The sequence below is a fragment of the Triticum dicoccoides genome, chromosome 5B (genome assembly GCF_002162155.2).
Source record: "Triticum dicoccoides isolate Atlit2015 ecotype Zavitan chromosome 5B, WEW_v2.0, whole genome shotgun sequence".
Lineage (NCBI taxonomy): Eukaryota > Viridiplantae > Streptophyta > Magnoliopsida > Poales > Poaceae > Triticum > Triticum dicoccoides.
In genome coordinates this window covers 638,494,638-638,518,600 of record NC_041389.1, presented here as the reverse complement: position 1 = coordinate 638,518,600, position 23,963 = coordinate 638,494,638, and the positions used below count along the sequence as shown (strand labels likewise).

The window sequence follows — 23,963 nt, the reverse complement described above, 5'->3', positions numbered from 1 at the left end:
ATATCAACTCTGGCTGCTTAAGTTCCATGCAAGTTTGTACAAAGATACATAACCATGGTAAAGCTTTAGCATACTTACTGTGGATAAAATCCAATGCTTTGTCGATATTTTCTTTTGAGGGAGCATAGAGGTAATCTGTAGTGGGAATCTCGAGGTGATCCATTCCATGAAGCTGAAAATATTTCAGAGCGATAAGAGAACTGAATACAGCATGACAATTGATGAGTCAACTCTGATGCCAACATGAAAAGTCCATTTCCATGACTGGCATATTCACAATCTAGTGCCTACAGCACTGTATAACAACCTTAATTTCTTGTTGAAACTACTTAATTCACCAGAAACACCATTTTTGTTTCAGTTTCAGATACTAATTAACGACCTGATCTTCTATGTGCTCATGACTAAATCCAGTACATTACAGAAGATGCACAGTACCGGAATATGTATTCTCAGTTTCTTACACTGAAAGGAACATGTACTACAGACAAGGAAAATGTAGTGCTATAGATGAGAGTTCAAAAATGTTCACCTCATATGCAAATTTTGAAACCAGAGTTTCGAACCGCTCGGTCAATGCGACAACCCCAGTTATTCCTAGTTTCTTCAACCGTGGCACGTGACTGGGAAAGGGAACTGCTCCTATCCAAATATCCTGGATCGATACAAAATTAAAATTAGTCCAATTTATACAAATGAACAGCATTCAGTATTCCTCAAACGGCAACATCCATACAACTGGAAATACAGTAAATATCAATACAGATTCAACAAACCAGGTTTCTAACAAAGCAAGGTGAATTAACTGAGTATGTCCAGGTAATGACTGCATTTGGGAAGGTGCTGCTCAATACTTGGACCCAGATAAGTTCGAACGGAATTAACCGTAGCCATCTCGATGTAATTACTAGTAGCAGTGACGATTTGCGCGTACAGAGAATCTATGGTACTCGTACCGTGCTCACTGCTTCAGTTCCGAAGACAGAAAAGTTTCATTTCATGATCCGGTACCTTCCCTTGCAATTGTCTCGCCAAATTTTCCCCGTGAATGAAGAAGAAGAATACAGAAGTGAACTGACCTTGTCGATGCGATCCCACCAGTGGAAGTCGGGCTCGATCAAGCTGCGGCCGTAGTTGAGCATCACCGTCGGATAGAAGAGCGCCCTGGCGAACACCTCCACGAACGCACGCTTGACGCCTAAGCTGCCCACCTCATCACGCCCGTCAGAGACCATCTCGTCGCCGACGCACCTCTCCTCCTCCTGCTCGGAGGGAAGCGCCGGGGGCATCTCATGGGCGCCCCTCACCCCGTCTGGCTCGCCGCTGACGCCCCACACCCCGTCCTGCTCGCCGCTGACGCAGCTGCCCCCCACCTCCTCCCACTCCCACTCCCAGCCCCAGGGCTCCACCTCGCCGCCTTCGACGCGGCTGACCCCTACCTCCTCCCGCTCCCAGGGCTCCGCCTCGCCGCCGTCGACGCGGCTGACCCCTACCTCCTCCCGCTCCGAGGGATCCGCCTCGCCGCTGCCGCTGCCGCTGCGGCCACGCCCCGCCCCCTCCACCTTCACCCAGCTCTCGTCGGCCTCCGCCGACCGCGGCTCCGCTTCGACCGCCTCCCACCCCTCGAGCTCCTCCGAACCGTCATCCAGCTCCCGTATCTTCATCTCCGGCGCGCGATCCTCCCGTGGACGGACCTCGGTAGGGTAGGGGAAGAGAACTCGAGAACGGAAGCGGAATGGCGAGGAGAATTTCAAAACGAGGAGAGGCGAGGGAGGCAAGAAACGGGCGGCTCGGTGAATTTGTTGGGGAGCGGTTGGTTACAAGATTTCCTTTGATTTGACAGCTGGAGCGGTTACGGTTACGGGACGATCGTCGCATTTTATCTCGACCGTCTAGATGCCCGGAGCGGCTGCGATGCCGGGAAGGCCCCACCGTAGCCGTCAGATCAAGAGAAGAGAAGGGTGTGTTTGTTATAGCAAAATTACTTCACGTACGACCAAAGTTGTGCTTGTTATGTCCTAAAAAAAGATGTGTTTGTTATAGCTGCAATGGCTCCAGCTGGAAGGTGCAGCTACAAGCCTACAACTGTTAGTTGTCAGCCCAAAGGTTAGAGCCGTAAATTTGATAAGTTATGTTGTAGCAGCTGCGATCAATGCAGAAATGACTAATTGATTCAGTTTAAGTGTTGATTGCATCGTTATAGCCATAAATGACTCGATTAGGAGATGTATTTCTAAATGCAAACAAAAACTATGTTTGCCGCAAATTGCCGATTTTCATGGGTTTTAATTGAAATTTCAATTGTTTGATCATAGATTGTGTATTTAAATGATAACTAAACGTGCTAAAACCCAGAATGCTCCCCACGAACTTTAACCGGCGCTCGCTCCTCGTCGGCTTATATTAATTGCCACACATTCATGGTGATGTCAATGACTTCCGTCGTTTTCGCATTGGCGCCGATCTCCATGCTTCCCTATTGGCCGCAACCAACATGTGCTTCACAGCCCGCGTTCTTACCTCGAGCTCGTCCACGCCAGAATCGAGCACTCGCGCCCCTCTTTGAGCTTACCCAAAATGCACTCCTCCACCCTCGTCCCCGCCTCAACCTCAACCTCGCCCTCGGACCCAAGCACTAATGCCCCTCCTCGAGCTCCACTGTTGGCTAATGCCCATGTCGGATGCCCGGCTCTAGGAGAAGTAGGAGAGGTTGCGAGAGTGACGGCGGGCCGACGGCAGGAGGATGATTGCGGCCTGCGCGATTGGCCCTGCCCTTGCGCGCGAGAGAAGGGTTGGGGAGGTGGCTAGAGCATTAGTTTTTACTAACATGGTTAGGCGGTTGTGACCGTCTGGTCACCCTGATCGAACGGCCTAGCTCCCAAACCGCCTACACACCAGTCATTCACTCCCTTCCAAGTGGGTCACAAGTGCCCAAAACAGCCTCAACAAACAGAAGACTCTCTTTTGAGGAGCTTAGTAACTTCAAAGATTGCAAGCTGGAAATTGCATTCGTCCACAGTCGTGTTACACATGGACCTTGTGTAAGCTTGATTATCACACATTGTTCTATAGGGTTGATTCTCTAGGGGAGGGGTATTTTCTTGGAATGTTCACACAAAACATGTTATGTAGCATTTTCCATTGTACTTTCTGTGGGTGTGTCATTTTTGTAGCATTAAAAAATTGTTTATGCGATGTAAAACTTATTCAAGCAGTTTCAAGAAATGCTCACACAATTAAAAAACATTATTTAAATTTTTTCATGCTTTTGAAAATATGTTCATGACATCTAAAAAATATACAAGAAAATATGAAAAAACAATATTCACATAATTTATAAAAAAGTGTTTCTACCATTCAAAAAAATGGTTATGAAATTTAGAAAATGTCCCTCTTTTAAAAATATATTAGTAAGATTTTGAACAAATGTTCATGGAATGTAAACATAATGTTCACCCAATTTTTTTAAAAAAAACATAAAATTTAAAAAACATTTATGCCATTCACAAAAAAGTTCATAAAAACTTTAGAAAAGTTTGCACGTTTCAAAAAAATGTGCATGACAATTTTCGAAAATGTTCAACCTGTGTTTATAAATGTTAACTGTGCATTAAAAAATGCTTAGTGCGCATTTTGTAAATGTTCACTTTTTTGCATTTTATAAATATTCAGCATGTGTCTGGATAAATGTTCAACCTGTATCTGAAAAATGTTTAACACTACGGAAAATGTTCAACGTGATTTATAAACATTCAACAAATGTATTTGAATAATGGAAAAGGTGAAATGAATAAAGGCAAAAGAAAACAGATGAAAACACACACACACACACACAAAAATGCCTGGAACATTCCCAAAACCGTGCTTTTGGATCGGCCCGCTAAGGCAAACAATGTAAGCGAGGCTTCCTACCGCCTCGCAATAAGCCAGGCATAACACCGGCGGCTCCTAACAGCGACGCGAGGGTTTCATCTAGGGCAGTCACCGCCGCCGCTAGGGAATTTTCGGTCCCGTCGCCTCCAGCTGCCATCTCGGCGCTGAGAGGTGAGGGGACCTTGCATCTTCAAGAGTTCTATGTTTTTTGTCATCGTCTAGTGATCATCTTTTTTTGTGAGAATAAATTTACTCTCGTTCTTTTGGCGGTACCATGAGATTAGAGAGTTTTCTGCCCTCGCGGATCCGATTATTTGATCTGATAAGTTTATGTTGGTGTGTCAAACTATTTTTGTTGGCTTTGATTCTTTGTGGAGTTGAAATCATTTATGGACATCATGCTGAAGATATTGTGATCCGACGGCCTGCACTTCTAGGGGATCATCCCAAGTTTTTCCATCTTTTTGGATGGGCGACTCAAGGCGCTTTCAAAACCCATTATTGATAATGTATGTGCGGTTGAAAGAGTGACAACATCGTTGCTTCAATCTAACTGAAGCCTCTTTGCCGAAGTCATTGGAGTATTTCTGCTAGCAGAGATTGATACCGCGAAGAAGGTATTTCCAAGAGATTCCACTGTAATTCTTAGTCATAGGAGTTACTTTATATTTTCTTGAATTTTAGGTTCAAATCAATGTGCCTGTAATTTCCATGAGCATGAATAAAATTACAGTGTTTCTCAAAAAAACACTAGCGGCTCCTCCTCCTCGACTACACACGAGCTTCACTCGCATCTGCATGACATCAAGTCGGTGAGACCGTGTGCCTTGCCGTGGGGAGCCACCGCCGCTCTATACAATAAAATGCTATGCACTTTCCGATCAATTTATGTTAGGGGGGCTGACTACTTGAAAACTAAATATAGATGTTGTAGCCACTAACAGTGTGCTGAGTTTTTCCAATTTTACACATGTGTTGCCTGGTCTATGGTTCTTTGCAATACCATCAAGCTCTGGTATATCTGGGAAAAGGAGGATTTGTTTTCTCTTATTGTGAAACTTGTATTTGAAGTTGATTCTCTCTTATTGTGAAACTTGTATTTGAAGTTGATTCGGAGTGTCTATACATTGGTTGTAGCTGTGTTTTCCTATCAGCTACCTCTTCCCACAAATTTTAGAATACCAATAAGCTTCAATAATTCCAGTTGATTTCTATCCACCTACATTACGATTAATATCAGCTCTCAAACCCCCAACTGAGCACTCGCACCCCTCTCGGAGCTCACCTAATATGCACTCCTCCGCCCTCGACCTCGACCTCGACCTCGGACCCGAGCACCGCGCCCCCTCCTCGAGCTCCACCATTGGCTACTTACCACGTCAGATGCCCGGCTCTAAGAGAAGTAGCGGAGGTGGCGAGAGTGATAGCAGGAGGATGGTTGTGGCCTGCGGGATTGACCCTACCCTTGCACGCGAGGGAAGGGGGAATAAGGATGGGAATTGGGGCGGCGGCTAGAGTGATAGTTTTTACTAACGTGGTTAGGTGGTTGTGACCGTCTGGCCACCCTGATCGAACGGTCTAGCTCCCAAATTGCTTGCGTATAATCCATCCACTCCATTCCAAGTGGGGTCACAAGTGCGCAAAACAGCCTCAACGTATAGGAGACTCTATTTTGACGAGCTTAGTAACTTAAAAGATTGCGAGCTGGAAATCGCACTCGCCCACACTAGTGTTACACATGGACCGGTCCAGGTATATTGTGTAAGGCTTGATTAGCACAAGTTGTTCTATAGGGCTGATTCTGTGTGGTGGGTATTTGCTCAAAAAAAAAAGGTTGATTCTGTGTGAGGGTATTTTTCTTGGAATGTTCACACATAAAATGTTGTGTAGCATTTTCGGTGGTTTCTTCTGTGGCTGTGTCATTTCTGTAGCATTAAAAAAATTATGCAATGTAAACGTATATTCAAGCATTTAAAAAACTATTCGTATAATTAAAAAACCAACATTTAAAAATTGTTCACATGTTTGAAAATATGTTCATGACATTTAAAAAAATATACAAAAATCACATAATTTGTAAAAAAAGGTTTGCACCATTAAAAAATATGAAATTTAGAAAATTTCACAGTATTAAAATTATATTTGTGAGATTTTAAACAAATGTTCATGGAAAGTAAAAAAACGATGTTCATCCAATTTTTTAAATTAATCATAACATGCAAAAAAAATGTGCCTTTACAAAAGTTCATAAAAACCTTAGAAATGTTTGCATGTTTCACAAAAATGTACGTGACAATTTTGAAAAATGTTCAACATGTGTTTAAAAATGTTCAGTGCACATTTTTATAAATAGTCAACATGGGTTTGAATAAATGTTCAACATGTATCTAGAAAATATTTAACTTATATACGAAAAAATTTCAGCATGTATTAATAGAAAGTTGATAAATGTATTTGAATAATGAAAAATTAAATGGAAAAATATGACAGAAAATAGATGAAAGCACACACACAAAAATGCCAGCACATTCTGAAACAGGTCTGGGTCGGTCCATAAAAGCTTCTCAAAACCACACTTTTGGATCGGCCCACTAAGGCAAAAGATGTAAGCGAGGCTTCCTTCTGTCTCGCAATAAGCTGGACATAACACTAGCGGCTCCTCCAAGAATGGTAACATCTGTTAAGTTTTCTGTTATGTTCAATAGTGGTAAGTTTGAGCAATTTTCTCCCACAAGTGGAATCTGTCAAGGAGACCCAATTTCTCCATACCTGTTTTTGCTTGCAGCGAAGGGCCTTTCGTGCCTCTTAAAAACCCAAGATGAATCATCGCACCTCACTGGAATTCGAGTTGCACCGACGGCTCCGCCAGTAAGCCACTTGTTATTTGCTGATGGTAGCCTGCTGTTTGTCAAAGCTAGTTTTGTTGGAGCAAATGATTTGTCTGCCTTAATAGAAAACTATTGCAATGCTTCGGGTCAAAGGATAAATCTTGCAAAATCCTCGGTTTTCTTCACTAAGGTTTGCCCATCCTCTTTAAAAACTAAGGTAAAGAATGCTTTGACTATTGCAAATGAGTCCCTCTCTGATAGATATCTGGGAATGACATCTGATGTGGGAAATTGCAAGAATGGTGCTTTCAAGTTTCTAAAGGACCGTGTATGGAACAAGGTCAAGGGTTGGATGGAAAAGCTTTTGTCAATGGGAGGAAAGGAAGTTCTCATAAAATCAGTGGCACAGGCAATTCCAGTCTAGTCCATGTCATGTTTCAGACTGCCCCGAGGTCTTTGTGAACACATTAACTCATTGATTAGAAAATTCTGGTGGGGCGGCAAGGAGGGAAAATGGAAGCCTAGTTGGGTCTCTTGGAGCACGATGACACAACCGAAATATAGTGGAGGCTTGGGGTTCCGAGATATTGAACTCTTTAATCTTTCTCTCCTCGCAAGACAGGCATGGCGAATCCTGATGGACCCAGAGTCACTTAGTGCACACACACTAAAGGCCAAGTACTACCCTATGGGTGAGTTTTTGCATGCCGAACTAGGCTCAACCCCCTCCCAGATATGGCGATCCATCATTGATGGCCGCGAGGTTCTCACGCAGGGGTTGATCCATAGGATAGGTAATGGCCAAACTACCAGCATCTGGCAACACAACTAGCTGCCAAGGCCCTCGAACATGAGGCCAATTGTGAGTAGAGTGGCCAATCCTCCTCAGATGGTGAGCGAGCTAATTCTGCCTAGTTCAGAATGGAACCGGATGTTGATCGACGAGGTATTCGTGCCAATAGATGCCGCAGCGATATATTCTATCCCTTTGTGTACATGGAATATTGAGGATTTCTGGTCATGGGTGCATGAAAGACGTGGTGTGTTCTCAGTTCGATCTTCTTATCGCATGCTAGTAGAAACTAAGATGAGGAGAGAGGCTTAGTTGGAAGGGAGAGCGGATACTTCAAATATGGACAGAGAAAAACAGTCATGGGAGATGTTGTGTGTCGGTGTCAAAACCGGCGGATCTCGGGTAGGGGGTCCCGAACTGTGCGTCTAGGCGGATGGTAACAGGAGACAAGGGACACGATGTTTTACCAAGGTTCGGGCCCTCTTGATGGAGGTAGAACCCTACGTCCTGCTTGATTGATATTGATATTGTGGATGTTTACAAGAGTGGATCTACCACGAGATCAAGGAGGCTAAACCCTAGAAGCTAGCCTATGGTATGATTGTAATGGTTGTTGTTGTCCTACGGACTAGAGCCATCCGGTTTATATAGACACCGGAGAGGGCTAGGGTTACATAGAGTCGGTTACAATGGTAGGAGATCTACGTATCCGTATCGCCAAGCTTGCCTTCCACGCCAAGGAAAGTCCCATCCGGACATGGGACGAAGTCTTCAATCTTGTATCTTCATAGTCTTGGAGTCCGGTCGATGATGATAGTCCGGCCGATGATAGTTCGGCCGATGACGGTAGTCCGGCTATCCGGACACCCCCTAATTCGGGACTCCCTCAGTAGCCCCCGAACCAGGCTTCAATGACGATAAGTCCAGCATGTGTGTAGTCTTCGGTGTTGCAAGGCGGGTTCTCCTTCCAGTTCCACGTACCTGCCGAACAGTGTCCGGCTTCCTCATCAATGTTGCGCGTCTTGGCTTCCACGCCCAATAATGGCCTTCTTCCACGCGTCGCGCGAATGTGAAAAGCCAGGGTGTCTTTTATGTTTTACCCCCTAGTTGTGCGAATAATCTGCCTATAAAGGAGGCAAGAATCCAGATCTAAATCACCATCTTCCTCCCGCAAATACTCATCGAAGCGCTTTCGACCAAGAATCCATTCCATCATGGATCTCAACGCGGCTCCTCTTCTCGCGCTCCCAGCCCTTTGCCAGGAGATTGGAGGAGATGCTCTGTTCCGCACAACGAGCTGGTGAAGCTCCAAGCGGGGGGATATCTCCCTCCGGCCTTCATGGTTCCGGTTCGAGCCGGACTGGCCACCTACAAAGGTGGGAAGCAAGCGGAGGTTACCCCAAATCCCAACAAAGGGGAGCGGGTATGCTTCGTCCCCTATCTGATAAGGGGGCTCGGATTTCCTGTACATCCATTCCTTCGCGGGCTCCTGGAGTTCTATGGACTCCAGCTTCATCACCTCACGCCCGCCTCAATCCTGCATATTACGGGTTACGTAGCTCTTTGCGAGCTATTCCTGGGCGTCGAGCCCCACTTCCCGCTGTGGAAGAGGTTGTTCTGCCTTGTACCCCGCTCTCACGAGGGGTCCATATATCAAGTGGGCGGCGCCGAAATATGGCGCATTGCCGGGACCGGATATCCATCCGGAACCCCTAAGAAGGCGTCCGAAGACTGGCCTTCGGAATGGTTTTATATAGAAGACGCTCCGCTGCCGGACCCTATTCGGATCGGCCTCCCGGAGTTCAGCAATGCTCCTCTGAAGAAACGCCTTAGTTGGCGTCCGCGGAGCCCCCAACTGGAGGAAGACAAGAGCGTCCATTATTTGATGGGCCGAATAAGGTTACTGGCCCATGCCAGGTTGACCATGATTGGAGTCATGGCAACATGCATTATGCAGGGGGTGCAGCCACTACAATACAGGGGCCACCCCATGTGGGATTTCAACGGGGAGGACGATGCCACCCGTCATGGCCGCAAAGGGCCGGATTCGGTCGAAGATCTGGTGACGATCCTGTCCAGCCTGTATAAGGGGGAGAAGGAGGATTTCCTTCGGATGAACCCGTTAAATGGGTTCTCCATGAATAGTCCCCGGCCTTGGGTAAGCGAACACTCTGCGTGCCCGACCCATGCTTTTTGAAACTTAAGTTTCTTATATTGTGTTCTTCTTTCGACGCAGGAGCTGCGCCGGATCGTGGAGGACATGCTAAGTCCAGCTCCGCAACCCGAGGATCCAGAGAGATCCCGGGATCCGGCCTCCAAAGAGGATCCGGACATAATGGTGGAGCTAATCGACGGGGTGTTCCACCAGCTCAGCATGGACAATGCTTTAGTCGCCATCACGGCCGACTACCCCGGACTATATCCGACTTCCCAGGTGATTGCGACCGAAGTCCTGACACCGTCATTCCTTCCTTGCTTATTTCTGACCACCGTATACGATGGCGCTGTGCAGGAGGCGCCCCTAGGGCGAGAAGCCGAGCCCGCGGTGGCTGGCCGACAAAGGCCAGTCCGGTCCAGTAGGCGGAAGAGGAGCGCGGCGTGGACTGAAACGTTGCCGCAAAGGTGTAGCTCACAATTCATTATTTAGAGCAACGTTCCTAGGAAGCGTTTGAGTGCTAATGACTTTTGTAGGGAAAAAAGCGTCCGCCGGACTGCGGGCGTGGAGGTTGCCAATCCAACCTCTACCAGCTAGGCTCCAGCACCTGGTCTGGAGGGGGAGGCGAGCGCAAGGCGCGAGCCGGACGTTCCTCCGACGGAGGATGCCGACAGACTGTCCGCCACCAAGTCTGAGGTGGAGAGCGCCCTGAATCACAGGCGCCGCTGGAAAGTATTTCGTGACGCGTGCTTCTCCCCCGAGGCGTTGAATGCCTTTAACGCGGGGGACGTGCACCTTCGTGCTGCTCAAGATGGTTTTACCAGAGCCACGGAGCAGTATGTAAAAGACATACGGGTAAGAGAATTTAATAGTTGTATATGCCAGTAGCCCCCGAGACTTAAAGTAGTTATATTAACTGATTTAAGGATCATATGAAACGTAGGATCTTACCGAGAAGAATACCCAACTGTCTCAAGAGCTGCAAGAGTGCAAGGCCCAACTTGAGGCCGCACTCGCTGGCACAGGAGGAAACACAGGGACCTCTCCTGGTAACGCATTATTTTAGAAAGATAAGTAGCGTTTGGCCTGTGCGCAAGTCTAAGAAATGACGTTGCAGGTGCTGCCGGACAAGAGCCGGACAGGCAAGAACTTCTGCGCCAACTAAAGGTCGGCGAGAGGGTGCTGCATAAGGTGCAGCATGAAAGGAACAAGCTCCAGGATGCCCATGCCCAGCTTCGAGAAGAGCTGAAAGGCGTTCGGGCCGAGCTGTCGGGCTCCGTTAAGGAGAATCAGCGGCTTCGTCGCGGCATCTATAGTAAGTGCTTGAGCGAACTCCTTTGAAAAGAAGAGTTCGGCGAGGAAGTCAATTTGACAAAATATGTCTGCAGGTGTGCTCACAGGTCGCCCTGCGGAGGAGATGCCCGTATCAACGGGTGATCAACTTCCCGAATTGTTGCAACTGATCGAACAAGTTCGGCAGGCAATGAGCGGCGTCATCCAGGCTTTATGGCCAGCCTTCTCCTTACCCGAGGGTCTTGGGGAGCTTGCGAAGAAGCTTCAGGGAGTGCGGCAGCGCTTCCATTTATGGAAGATTTCGGCCTGCCGCCAAGGTGCCAGGGAGGCCTGGGCCATGGTAAAGACGCGGTACAAGAAGGCGGATCCCAACCACATGGCCGAAGTCGGACCTGTGGGGCCCGATGGGAAGGATATCCCTGTGAGTTTAGTATACGGCCAAGTAGAGTTGGCCGCTAAATTTTCCCAACAGGACTGTAAATTAGACAACCTGTTAGACAGGATTGAGGAAGAATACAATCAGTCGATTTGACAATGTATTATAAAATGACATGTAAAATGCCTTCTAGCCGGATTGTAGATCGTTTGTCTTTGCCGACCTTTTCGCTTCGACCTCGGGACCCTAGAGTCCGGAGTGTGTCCGAATACCTTCTCGGTTATGAAACAACCAGGGTATGCATGGAGACCAGGCGTAGGGGTCATTAGTGCTTTATCAGACAAGTGCCCAACTAGTTATGTTATATTACATGGGTAGTAAGAAACATCTTCCAGGGAGAATAGTTCCGTTAAGGGTTCCTTTCCTCTGGGGGTGGCATGCCCTAAAGTGCATGTCTGGACTGCGAAAAAAGCAGAAAAACATCTGGGGGCAAATAAATAAGTAGATAAAAAATCATCTTTTAAGTCACCGACCGAGTATTCCCTTAAGAACGCTAGCTTTCGGCTTCACCCAGTCTGAGGTACACATCCGGCTGACCCGGCAATAACAATCGCAGAGGTGCTCCCTTTACCTCCTAGTCGAACAATCGGGAACGTAGGGGTAAGCACAGGAGCCAGGCAACCCAGCTTGGTCAAAACTTAAGTCATATCGATGCATATAATGGTGAATAAAAGGTACATGTGGAGGCTTGACACATGTGCTGGGCATGAAGCCCTTATAATTAAGCTTCTGGTAAAGAAGCCCCCAGGTATATTGAGTGCGGATAGCACATCAATTGCGTGCGAACGATGCGCAAGTAGGCCTTTTAAGGCTTTGATGAATAGGGTTGAGAAGAAAAAGATAAACAAAAGGCAGCTGAAATAAAAAAAATTGGACGGGGGGAAAGGGACGAACTCTTAGTCCGGCGCTAGGCATAGAATCTTCGGAGGCGGGCTGCGTTCCATGGGTTCGGCTCTAGTCGGTTATCCGATGCATTTCGTAGATGGTACGCTCCGCCGGTCAGGACTTGATCGATGATGAAGGGGCCTTCCCATTTGGGCTTGAGCTTGTCCTTTTTCTTATCCGGCAGGCGTAGAACCAGTTCGCCAATGTTGTAAGTCTTGGCCCGTACTTATCTGCTTTGGTATCTTCGAGCCTGCTGCTCATAGAATGCGGAACGAGCCTTGGCGACGTCGCGTTCTTCCTCCAATGCGTCCAAGCTGTCCTGCCGATCCAGCTCGGCTTCTCTTTCTTCGTACATGCGCACTCGAGGTGAGTCATGAATTATGTCGCAGGGCAAAACTGCTTCTGCGCCGTATACCATAAAAAATGGTGTGAATCCGGTAGTACGGTTAGGCGTTGTCCGCAGCCCCCAGAGTACGGAGTCGAGCTCCTCTACCTAGTGCGTGTCAGATTTCGTAAGGGACCGCACTAGTCTGGGTTTGATGCCGCTCATTATTAGACCATTTGCTCGTTCTACTTGACCGTTGGTTTGAGGATGATAGACTGAAGCGTAATCGAGCTTGATGCCCATATTTTTGCACCATGATTTAACCTCATCGGCCGTGAAGTTCGTGCCGTTATCGGTGATGATGCTGTGGGGGACACCATAACGGTGTACTACCCCGGATATAAAGTCTATCACTGGTCCGGACTCTGCCGTTTTAACTGGCTTGGCCTCTATCCATTTGGTGAATTTATCCACCATGACCAATAGGTACCTTTGCTTGTGGGTTCCCCCTTTAAGTGGTCCAACCATGTCAAGCCCCCAGACCGCGAACGGCCAGGTAATGGGTATAGTTTTGAGGGCGGTGGGTGGCATATGGCTCTGATTAGCAAAGAGCTGACAACCGACGCATCTTTGGACTAAGTCCTGAGCATCTGCTCGGGCCGTCGGCCAATAAAATCCTGTACGGAATGCCTTTCCTACAAGGGCCCGAGCTGCGGCGTGGTGTCCGCCTAGTCCGGTATGAATTTCAGCCAGGAGGTTTCGCCCTTCCTCTTCGGAGATACACCTTTGAAGGACTCCGGTTGTGCTTTTCTTATAAAGTTCTCCCTCATAGACCTTGTAGGCTTTAGATCGCCGGACAACACAGCGGGCCTCATTTTGGTCTTTGGGAAGCTCCTGCCTAAGCAAGTAGGTGAGGAATGGTTCTGTCCACGGGGCAATTACTGCCATTATGTCGTGGGCTGAAGGTGTTATGTCATCGGCTGAATCACCGGTTGGCGCGGCTTGTTCCGGTTTGTTATTTCCGGACTCCTCTTCCCATAGTACGGATGGCTTGAAGAGCCGTTCCAGGAAGATGTTAGGAGGGACAGCGTCGCGTTTTGCGCCGATGCGTGCCAGTACGTCGGCTGCTTGGTTATTATCCCGGGCTACGTGATGGAATTCAAGTCCCTTCAAACCGGGCTGACTTTTTTAGGACAGCATTGCGATATGCTGCCATTTTTGGATCTTTGGCGTCAAAGTCTCCGTTTATTTGGGATATTGCGAGGTTTGAATCCCCGCGCACCTCTAGGCGTTGAATGCCCATGGAGATTGCCATCCGGAGACCATGTAAAAGGGCCTCGTATTCGGCTGCGTTGTTGGAGTCCGTGTACATTATCTGAAGTACATATTGGACTGTGTCCCCGGTTGGGGACGTCAATACGACGCCAGCCCCCAATCTGGCTAACATTTTTGAGCCGTCGAAGTGCATAATCCAATTGGAGTATGCGCCGTACTCTTTAGGGAGTTCGGCTTCGGTCCATTCAGCGACAAAGTCAGCCAAAACTTGTGACTTTATAGCTCGCCGAGGTTTGTAAGTTATATCAAATGGTAAGAGCTCAATGGCCCATTTTGCAATCATGCCCATCGCGTCGCGGTTGTTTATAATGTCGTTAAGTGGTACTTCAGAGGCCACTATTATCGAACACTCTTGAAAGTAGTGTCGGAGCTTCCGGGATGCCATGAACATCGCGTATGCTATCTTCTGATAGTGCGGGTAACGGGACTTGCAGGGGTTAACACAGTGGATACGTAGTATACTGGTTTTTGAAGAGGGAATTTATGCCCTTCTGTCTCTCGTTCGACGACGAGTACCGCGCTTACAACTTGATGCATTGCTGCGATGTATAACAACATTGGTTCGCCCAGGTTGGGCGCAGCCAGGACCGGATTTGTTGCCAATATGGCCTTTATTTCTTCGAGTCCGGCGGTGGCAGCATCCGTCCACTCAAAGTGTTCGGTGCGCCTAAGGAGGCGATAGAGGCGCAATGCCTTTTCTCCTAGACGGGAGATAAAGCGGCTTAGAGCCGCCACGCATCCAGTCAATTTTTGTATTTGCTTGAGGTCTTTTGGGATATCTAGCTGTGATAGAGCTCGGATCTTGGCTGGGTTTCCTCTACCGGATACGATGAAGCCCAGCAGCTTTCTAGCTGGTACGCCGAAAACGCATTTTTCCGGATTCAGCTTGATGTCATATGCTCTGAGGTTGTCGAATGTGAGCCTCAAGTCGTCTACTAGAGTTTCGACATGTTTAGTTTTGACGACTACGTCGTCTACGTATGCCTCTACTGTTTTGCCGATCTGGGTAGCCAGACATGTCTGAATCATGCGCTGATATGTTGCGCCGGCGTTTTTAAGTCCGAACGGCATCGTGTTGAAGCAGAATGGTCCATATGGAGTAATGAATGCCGTTGCGGCTTGATCCGCTTCTGCCATCTTGATTTGATGATAGCCGGAGTATGCGTCCAGGAAGCACAATGAATCGTGCCCTGCAGTGGCATCGATGATTTGGTCGATGCGGGGGAGGGGGAAGGGATCCTTTGGGCAGGCTTTATTTAGGTCTTTGAAATCGACACATAGGCGCCAGGATTTGTCCTTCTTTGGTACCATTACCAGGTTTGCTAGCCAATCCGGATGTTTGATGTCTCTGATGAATCCGGCTTCTAATAGTTTGGCTAGCTCTTCTCCCATTGCCTGTCTTTTGGGTTCGGAAAATCGTCGAAGAGCCTGTTTGACTGGCTTGAATCCTTTTAGGATGTTTAGGCTGTGTTCTGCCAATCTGCATGGGATTCCGGGCATATCTGAGGGGTGCTAGGCAGAAATGTCCCAATTTTCCCGAAGGAATTCTCGTAGTGCGGCGTCTACATCAGGGTTCAATTGTGCCCCAATGGAGGCCGTCTTTGTCGGGTCCGTTGGGTGGACCTGGAATTTTACTATTTCATCTGCTGGTTTAAAGGAGGTGGACTTGGATCTCTTATCGAGTATCACATCGTCCCTATTCACCGTAGAGCGCAGCGCGGTGAGTTCCTCTGCCGCTAGGGCTTCGGATAGTGCCTCTAAGGCTAATGCGGCTGTCTTCTTTTCGGCGCGGAGTGCTTTGTCCGGATCACTAACGAGAGTGATTATTCCTCCGGGCCCAGGCATTTTGAGCTTCATGTACCCGTAATGGGGTACGGCTTGAAAAATTGTGAATGCCTCTCGTCCCAATATAGCGTGATATCCGCTGTTGAACGGGGCTACTTGGAACGTGACTTCTTCGGATCTGTAAATGTCCGGCGAGCCGAATACCACATCGAGTGTGATTTTTCCTGTGCAGCGTGCCTCCCGGCTAGGGATTATTCCTCTAAAGGTTGTGCTACTTCGCTCAATGCGGCTCCAGTCTATTTCCATTTTTTGAAGGGTTTCCTCGTAGATGAGGTTTAATCCGCTGCCGCCATCCATGAGGACCTTTGTAAGTTGAAAGCCGTCCACTATTGGACTGAGTACCAGTGCGGCTGGAGCTCGGGCTGTTCGGAATTTAGGTTCGTCGCTGGCATTGAAGGTGATGGCTGTGTCGCTCCATGGATTGGTTGTTGCTACTTGGTAGACTTCGGCGAAGCTGCGGATTGTTCGTTTCCGCATATTATTTGATGCAAAAGTCTCGAAGACTGTTGATACCGTACCGATGTTGTTGGAGTGGTTTTCCGGGGCTAGAAGCTCCTCTCCACTTTTGGCCACCTGCCGTAATATCCAACATGCTCGAAGGCTATGTGTTGGGACGACGCCTTCTGTACTGTGAATTTTACAAGGTCCGCTCAGCCATCCCTCCAGTACGGTTCCGTGCCCTTTATGGGGTTTTTGCTTTTTGGTTTTTGTATCTAGTGCTTGAGTGTAATGCACCCTTTTGTTGCGGACTAGGGTTGTATTCGGGGCCGGATTGTCCCAAAACTTATTTTCGATTGTCCGGAAACTCTCCATCGCACAGTACTTTCGTACTATGGACGCCAGGTCGGCGAAGCGTGTAATTTCATGACGGCTGATGGCGTTCAAGATTCCCTCGTCCGTGCAATTATTGCAAAAAATTGAGATTGCGTTTTCCTCTCGGCAGTCCTTTATCCTGTCCATAACCAGGAGGAATCTGGCCCAGTAGTGATGTACTGTCTCAGCGGGCTCTTGCCAGATTAGAGATAGATCGCATATGTCTGGGCGGGTGGGTGGAATTAAGTCCGGAACCCTACCCATCTCAAGGCTCGAAGGCCGAGAAGTTTCCAAATTTGGAAGCTTGGATTGATGGACGTTGTCCAACGAGTCTTGTCCGATGCCTGACTTTAAGTTCAGTGCTTGATCGAAGTCCGTCCCTCCGCGGGAATCCGGCATGGGGGGTTCGGGAGCCCGGACATGACTAGTTTTCAATACAGGAGAAGAGTCGCCGCATTGTTCCTCTACCACTGCAACGTGGTGGGTGACCTGGGGAGAGTTAATCTCTCTCAGATCGGTTTTAAGCCCAATCTGATTGTAGTCTGTGGCGACTCCCAGGGCGGCGATGCGATCCAAGAGCTCGTTTACGGACGAGAGCTCTATTGGATCCAGCCGCTCGGCGAACTCCGAGCTGACGTGAAGATTGCTTTTGACGACTTGAGAGGTCATTGTCGAAGTGGTGGCCGGACAGGCGGTCATAAGAAAACCACCTAGCCGGATAGTTTGGCCGGCGGCCAAGGCTCCTTTGGCGAAAATACCGTCCTTGAAGACGGGAGGAGGCATCCTTCCTATCGGTGACGGCACAGAGGAACTCTCAATGAAAGCACCAATGTCGGTGTCAAAACCGGCGGATCTCGGGTAGGGGGTCCCGAACTGTGCGTCTAGGCGGATGGTAACAGGAGACAAGGGACACGATGTTTTACCCAGGTTCGGTCCCTCTTGATGGAGGTAAAACCCTACGTCCTGCTTGATTGATATTGATATTGTGGATGTTTACAAGAGTGGATCTACCACGAGATCAAGGAGGCTAAACCCTAGAAGCTAGCCTATGGTATGATTGTAATGGTTGTTGTTGTCCTACGGACTAGAGCCATCCGGTTTATATAGACACCGGAGAGGGCTAGGGTTACATAGAGTCGGTTACAATGGTAGGAGATCTACGTATCCGTATCGCCAAGCTTGCCTTCCACGCCAAGGAAAGTCCCATCCGGACACGGGACGAAGTCTTCAATCTTGTATCTTCATAGTCTTGGAGTCCGGTCGATGATGATAGTCCGACCGATGATAGTTCGGCCGATGACGGTAGTCCGGCTATCCAGACACCCCCTAATCCGGGACTCCGTCATTGTGGAAGGTGAATGTCCCCTCAAAGCTGAAAATATTTTTATGGAGATTGGCGCAGCAATCTATCCCAATAGCAGACGTGCTGCATCATCGGAACATGTCTACTACTACATGTTGTGGCCTATGTGGAGCCGAGGATTCTTGGCAACATTCTTTGCTTCACTGCACGGTTTCCAGATGCGTATGGGCACTTCACGACCAGGATCATGTGGAAGCGTTGAACACATCAACGGAACCGGATGCAAAACGGTGGTTATTTAGGGTCCAGGACATGCTTTCTTCACAAGAGTTCATCTTGGTAATCACAACCCTATGGGCACTTTGGTATGCGAGATGTCAGGCGCTACATGAACACATTTTTCAGAGCCCTCTATCTACATACTACTTCATCTTGAAGTACATTCGGGAACTCGAGGAGTGCAATCCGAAGAAAGCTACGAGGGGATCTCCAACGGTAGCACCAGTGCAGCCAATATGGATCCCTCCACCATAAGGAATTGAAAAAATATGAGTCGATGGGTGTCGGGGAAACTGATCCACGAACACCTATGGGACCGGCGGACCGAGCCCGTTTCGGTTCGGCGGGGGGCGGAGATCGCACAAAGAGCGGATCGAGGCGATGCACACGAGCAGTTTACCCAGCTTCGGAGCTCTCCGGAGAGATAACACTCCTACTGCTGCATGTCTGAGTGTATTGAGTTCTTGCTCGGGAGCGCTGAGTGCTACAGTACACACTAGCTGCTAACGAGGCCGAGCGTGAGTGTTTTTTGCCCTCGAACCCCCCTCTACGTTGTGCATGGGCCTCCTTTTATATGCTAAAGGGGTCACCGACAGGTGGCAACGTAGATAAGGGTAAAAATGGAAAAGGAATTGCGGTTGGTACAACTACCTGTACAGTGTATCATACCTAACCCTGACGGCAGGGGACAAAGGCATTAAATGCCCGTCTGCGTCGCCCAAATAGTGCTAAAAGGGACCGTCAGGGATGCCACCGCTCGCCACGATGTCAATCTTGTCAGCGTCGCTTGCCACCGCACACCGCTGGCTGCACAGCCTCTTGCCACGCGCGCCTGGAAAGGCCCCAGGGCGACACGTTGGTGGATGTGCTGGAGCGCGGGTACAGAGTGGTAGCTTGCCGCGGCAAGCGCCTTGCCGCGGTCGTTGTCTTGTCGCGTCCGGAAGCTTGTCGCTCACCGGGCCTTGCCGGGACGCGTGGCGCGTCGTGGCAAGTTCCTTGAAATGCCTTGGTTGGCCTTCCCGGCAAGCTCCTCTTGCCGGGGCCTTGTCTCCTTGGCTTGAATACTTTGTTCTTGAATGGCTCCAAAGGAACCACGGAGGACCTTGGCGGTCACCCGGCAAGCCTTGCCGCGGGGTGCTGCAACTGCCCGTGCACAAGTTCGGGATACTAGGGTACCCCTACTCTAGTACACTAACAGGAGCCCCCGGGCCTGGGCCACACACGGTGCCGAGCACTGTTGGGCCAGGCCCAAAACAGGGCACGGGCACGCGCGGCCTTGGTTACGCTGTATCTCACTCCGTATCCACTGCGCGCTCCCTGAACGGCACGCGTCGAATGCGGCGTCGTGGGAGAGATCATGGGTGGTTTCTTTATTTGGAAAAATGGAACGTCTGCCCCCTCCCTCTTTATAAGCAGGGGAAACAGGGGCAGTTCGCCCATCTCGCCGGTTGCTACTCCAATCTCAACAATCTCCGCCGCTCCCCCCTTCTTCCCGAAGCTGAAAGAGAGCAGCGCTCCGCCCCCCCATCGCCACCGGCACCACCAACGCCGTCGATCTCTCTCACCACCTTCGCCATGGCTCCAAAAGCCGGGAAGGTTGTGAAGTCGGCCGAGGCGCAGTGGCTCGTGGCGCTGCGAAAGGAGCGGGCAATCTTCCCCCCTCAGCTCGCCGCGAAGGAGCTGAGGGAGTATTACTACCTCTTCTGGTCGACGGAGACGCGAGCGCATCCGCGCACGAAGGTACTCTCAGCTGCCGCTTCGGAACTGGCTCCGAATGGATATCCCTTCTTCGCGTTGTTCTTCTATTGCGGGCTCTGCCCGCCTTTCTCTGAGTTTTTCTGCGATATTATGAACACCTACGGGTTCCGCCTCCTTGACTTCACCCCCAATGCCGTTCTGACCATGGCAGTTTTCGCGCATCTCTGCGAAAACTTTGTCGGAGTCCATCCAAATTTAGCTCTTTTTCGCCACTTCTTTATGCCCCGAGTTGAGAGAGGGGAGCCTTTATCCGGCGGAATCGCCTGGATCTCGAGAGCTGGCAAGAAGGAAGCTTATCTGGAGGGAGAGCTCTGCAGCAAGTGGGAGGAATGGAGAGCAAACTGGTGCTGGATTGTCGAGGAGAACCCGCAGCCATTTACCGCCCAGCGCCAAGCCCCAATAGCGCGCGGCAACGATTGGAGCAACATGGCCCCGGAAGACGATAGGGTGAAGATTGCCGTCACCCGGATCCTACGCCTCAGGCTTGCCGGGATCACCGTAGGCGCCGTTGGCGCAGATTTTCTTTGCCGCCGCATCGCCCCCCTGCAGGAGAGCAGGAGACCCGCCTGGGAGTTCCAGAATGCGGCGGATATCATGAGGCTGCGCCCGGGCCTCAACTTCAACTTCACTGTCCTAAAACTGGACGCGATGCTCCTGGAACTGTTCAAGCGCGATCCTCAACATCCCGAAGCGTTCATGTTGCTGAGGGGTGTCGTTCCGCTGTGCAACAACTCCTCGCTCGACCGCATCCGTGCAATGATGCCGCGGTGCGATTCTCATGGAATTGTCCCAACTTGGCAAGAGCCTGCAGACGATGTCGTGTAGGAGTTCTTTGATGGCTTGGTAGAAGTGCCGGTCCGCTCCGATGAACAGAAGAGCCTTACTCGCGACACCACTGATGCGGAGATGCAGCGCATCGCCACTAGGCTGGAAGAGGTGGCGGCAGCCGCTGCCGCGGGCGAGTTTGGATTCACCGTGGAGGAGGCAGAGGCAGCAGAGGCGGCAAGCCTTGCCGAGCGAGAGGAGCTTGCCGGCGAGGAGAGCTTATCGGGCCTGAAGCTGAGTCGAGCGAGGCCGGCGAGGGAGAGCTTGTCGGGCCCGAACCTTCAGACAGCTCGCCGCAAGCGGAGCCCCCCAGCTCCACCAAGAAGGCATCTCCGCAAGGCCGTGGACGTAGCGGGACGGCAGACGGGTCAACAGGCGCCGCGCCACGCGATGCACTCCACCGTGGCAAGCACTGTTGCCGCGGGAGCACCTCACGCCGCTGCGGCAACTGGAGCGGGGCCCTCCCGGACCACCGCTTCTGCTCCCGCCAAGCGGCTAAGGGAACCTACTCCTCCGCCTTGTCGCGCCGAAGGTGGGCCGGACTTCGACCTCTCCGCGCTCAGCTCCGACCAGGAAGAGGAAGAGTACGATTCTTTGCTATACTTGTAGTTCTTCAATTCTTGCTGTTTTGTCTTGTATCTGATTTGCTTTACTCCGAACCCATTCCTTTTCAGGACTCTGGCCCAGAGAGCGGCAAAGAGAGCCAAGGTCCCGGTGATTGTCATCGAGGACGAACCCACCGTGATAGCAGGGGGTGTGTCCGAGACCACCTTGCCGGACCCGGCAACTATTCCCCAGCGCAGCCCCCAGCGTAAGTATATGGTTTACTTCCTGCTGTTAGGCGCGCATGGGTGCTCTTTCTTTGCTGACATCTGACTATTGGTTTGCGTAGGAGTAGAGTAGTCTTACCAGGAGTGCCCGGAAGCCGCTCCCGACATGCCATCTGCTTCGACTACACCGCCAAGGGAGGATTCCCCGGCAAGGGAGCGTTCTCCGGCAAGGGAGAATTCTCCGGCAAGGGACAGTTCTCCGGCAAGGGACAGCACCAGCGACCCCCCGGTGGCGGAGACCACGACTGTAGATCCTAGTACAGGTAATCCTCTTGCTTGAAAACTTCCCTTGGGTTCTTCTTCTTCTGATTTTCTTTTTGAATATTTGCTTGACTTTTCTCCCTTTTCCGGTCGTCAGATCCATCTGCCACGGAGCCGATGGAAACCGAGGTCGCCGGTGATGAGAACGCACGCGGCAATACCAACGATGCCGCTGCCACCGAAGAAGAGGCCGGCGCTGAAGATCCCGCCGGCGGAGAGGCCGCCAAAGCTGGCGCCGCAGAAGCTGGCGAGGGGTCCGGCGATCGCACTGACGGCCCCGAGGTCGCAGGAGCGTCAGGCGCTGCGCCGACCGCCGATCCCTCCGCCGCTGCTGCAGCGTCAGGCTCCGAAGAGCCCTAGCCCGGCGCCTATTTGAAGGCCGGCGATGGCATCTTCATCAAGCTCCCCTGGGCGTTGAGCTCCAGGGCGCTGATCGAAGGAGAAACCTTTGATGAAGAGTTGCTTGCCTCCGCTGGGCTGACGCTGGTCGAGGCGCCGAGCAGCAGCAGCGGCGATCCTGAGGAGGAGCAGCTGCTGCGGAGGCTGTTGTCGCTCTATCGCGCCCGACAGGCCAAGCTGGTGTCCCGAGAAGCGCTTGTCGCGAAGGCGGGAGCGGACATCGAGAAGCGCGCGGAGGAGCTCTGGGGCTTCAACCAGGAAGCTCTCCGGTCCCTGGCAGAGGAGCAGGAGCGACTCGCCGAGGAGCGGAAAGCCTTCCTCCTCGAGAAGGCTGAAGTTGAAGAGCAACAGTGGCTTGCTGCCGAGAAGCTGTCTGCACAGGAAGGTGAGTTGGCGCAGCGGAAGGTTAACCTCGACAGTCACGAGGAGGAGCTTGCCGCGCGCGAGCAAACATTCGGCGGGGCTCTCAAGGAAGCAGAGGATGCTGCCGCAGCTGCCGAGGCCGCCAAGAAGGAGCTGGAGACGAAGGTGGCGCAGCTAGAGGCCGATCTCAAGGTGAGCGGCGAGGAGCTTGCTGCACTCAAGCGTGAGCGCGAGAAGGACGCCTACACCCATGGCGAGCTGCAGGGTCGTCTCGCCGAGAGGAGCAAGGAGCTTAGCGCCGCAAAGGACTCCAATGCAGATCTTGAGTTGAAGCTGACTACTTTGACCAAGACGCTGGACGGCTCCAGGGAGCAGGAGGTGGCCTTGAAGGAGAAGATCAAAGCCGACGAGGCGCTGCTGGCGAGTGCCGCTGCCGCCCAGGATGCTTTTAGGGAGAATGTGGAGCACTGGACCGAGGGTCTCGTGGATGTTGCCGCAGCCATCGACAGTGAGCTGGCGCAGCTGGGGATGGAGGATCTCGGGTATTCCTCCGATGAGCACCTCCAACCCAGCGCCAAGCTTAGCTTGTTCTTCAAAGGCGTGGTGACGGCCCTCCAGCGACTCCGGGAGAAGATCCCAAAGCAGCTGGCCGACGAGTCGCGCAAGATCTGCGCGGGAGCTCTTCAAAAGGTGCTGGTGAAGGTTGCCTTCCGCAACCCAGGCCTCAACCTCACCAACGTCCTCAGGACCTTGCCGCCGGATGCTGATCTGGAAGCGCTCAAGACCCTTGTCGCACCCATTGTGGACAAGGTGAGCGGGATCAAGAGGGTTGAGGGCGATCACGTAGATTAGGCCGCCCGTTTTCTCTTTTTCTTGTCGCTGCTTGTCATGTTATGAGAACAATCTATTAGAGCTGCGACAAGCTATCTTGTAATATGACTCTATTTTGGGTAGCGATTGCTATGTTATTTCATTTACTTGATTCCTTCCTTTGTATGTTTTTGCCCTACGCTTTTAGGGAACTTGTCGGCGCAGGCACCTTAGCCGCGAGCGCTGAGTGCGGGACGTCAGCAGCCTGCTGGCGGTGCCGCTACCGACAAGAAAACTTGTCACAACTAGTCGCAGCTCACTTAAGTTGTTGAGCGGACTCGAAACAAAGTAAGGGCGCAACTAGCTACGAGTTGGTTCCTCCGCGCACAGGTTTTCCATACAAAGCACGGTCGTTCGAGGAAGATAACTTAAAAATTTTAAAACTGATTGCTCAAACTTTAGCAATTTAGCTTTTCTGTCGTTTGCTTCCCGGTAAGGCGAAACTTCCTCGAACGACGCCTGGTCTACACCATTATCTTCTCCTTTCCCCCCCG

At 50.7% G+C, this 23,963-nt stretch overlaps 1 protein-coding gene across 1 annotated transcript; it reads right to left on the bottom strand.

Moving 5' to 3' along the window:
- Window positions 1–3: 3 nt before the first annotated feature.
- On the bottom strand, window positions 4–1,664 carry LOC119310359 (phosphatidylglycerophosphate phosphatase PTPMT1-like). The gene is made up of 4 exons (XM_037586134.1): window positions 1,080–1,664; window positions 533–655; window positions 75–172; window positions 4–13 (listed from the first exon to the last, which is right to left on the bottom strand). Exons 1-4 carry the CDS (start codon window positions 1,662–1,664, stop codon window positions 4–6), a joined length of 816 nt encoding a protein of 271 aa, XP_037442031.1.
- Window positions 1,665–23,963: the final 22,299 nt, after the last annotated feature.